This window comes from Penaeus monodon, chromosome 32 (assembly GCF_015228065.2).
Source record: "Penaeus monodon isolate SGIC_2016 chromosome 32, NSTDA_Pmon_1, whole genome shotgun sequence".
NCBI lineage: Eukaryota > Metazoa > Arthropoda > Malacostraca > Decapoda > Penaeidae > Penaeus > Penaeus monodon.
This window is the reverse complement of record NC_051417.1, coordinates 31,326,339-31,327,182: the sequence shown is the minus strand read 5'-3', so window position 1 is coordinate 31,327,182 and position 844 is coordinate 31,326,339. Positions and strand designations below refer to the sequence as shown.

Here is an 844-nt window from a genome sequence, read left to right as displayed (position 1 = left end):
AATATTTTTTCGTTCTCACATATTCCTTTCTTTACAAAATAATACTTTTTTTTTTCTTCTGTATAAAAAAAAACAATCCTCAACAGAATCATCACACTCCGTACTATAAATATTGTACATATACTTCCCCACTACCTGTGCTCCCGAAGTAGTTATTGTGCACGCGAACTAACCTCCTTTTTTTTCCTTTACCTGCGCCCTGTTTACAGCTCCTACGCCGCCTACTCCGCCCCCGCCCCTGCCTACGAGGAGAGTTCCTACGCTGTCCATCGCTCCTTGGAGGAAGGTGCCAAAAAGTTCCAGTAGAGTGTCGACACGTCCAATTAGGAATATTTACTTTGGTCCCCCCCACCAATGGCTGATGCTCCGTTTTCTTTAAGGGAGTTTCCTCTGTAAAGTTATTTATTTTTTCCCCTTGATCTTTCTCCTGTCGGTACCATCGAAAGGCCGGTCATGTTGGTCTATTGACTGACATACGATTACTTCAGACTCGAGACAAAGACGCTTGGCCTTTGAATTGATTAAAAGAAAAGGGAAATGGAAAGGAAAAAAAATCAAAATATTGATGGAGACTTGTGTGTGTTGGTAAGATCGCGTAACTTCGACTTACGGAGGACTCTGACAACACTCGTGACATCAGAGCTCAATCTCTGACAACATACGCGACATCAGACTCAGTTTTGACTTTTAAGAGAGACTCTGATGTCCATTTTGCACTGCCAACTCTGACGTACCTGACTAAACAATAATAATAGAAGGGCCTCGCCACTCCCCCCCCCCCTAACTTATTTCTTCCCACGACTGACTGATAGACAAAAAACGAGACATTACTGAACATTTGTAT

General features: G+C 42.5%; 1 protein-coding gene across 1 annotated transcript in view; it reads left to right on the top strand.

Annotated features, from left to right (window-relative positions):
- LOC119593813 overlaps positions 1 to 844 on the top strand; it is a 3,379-nt gene extending 2,535 nt beyond the window's left edge. Inside the window, exon 3 of the mRNA XM_037942842.1 lies at positions 210 to 844. Within this exon, the coding sequence (XP_037798770.1) occupies positions 210 to 306 (97 nt within the window). The 3' untranslated portion in view covers positions 307 to 844. The remainder of the gene's footprint in view (positions 1 to 209) is intronic.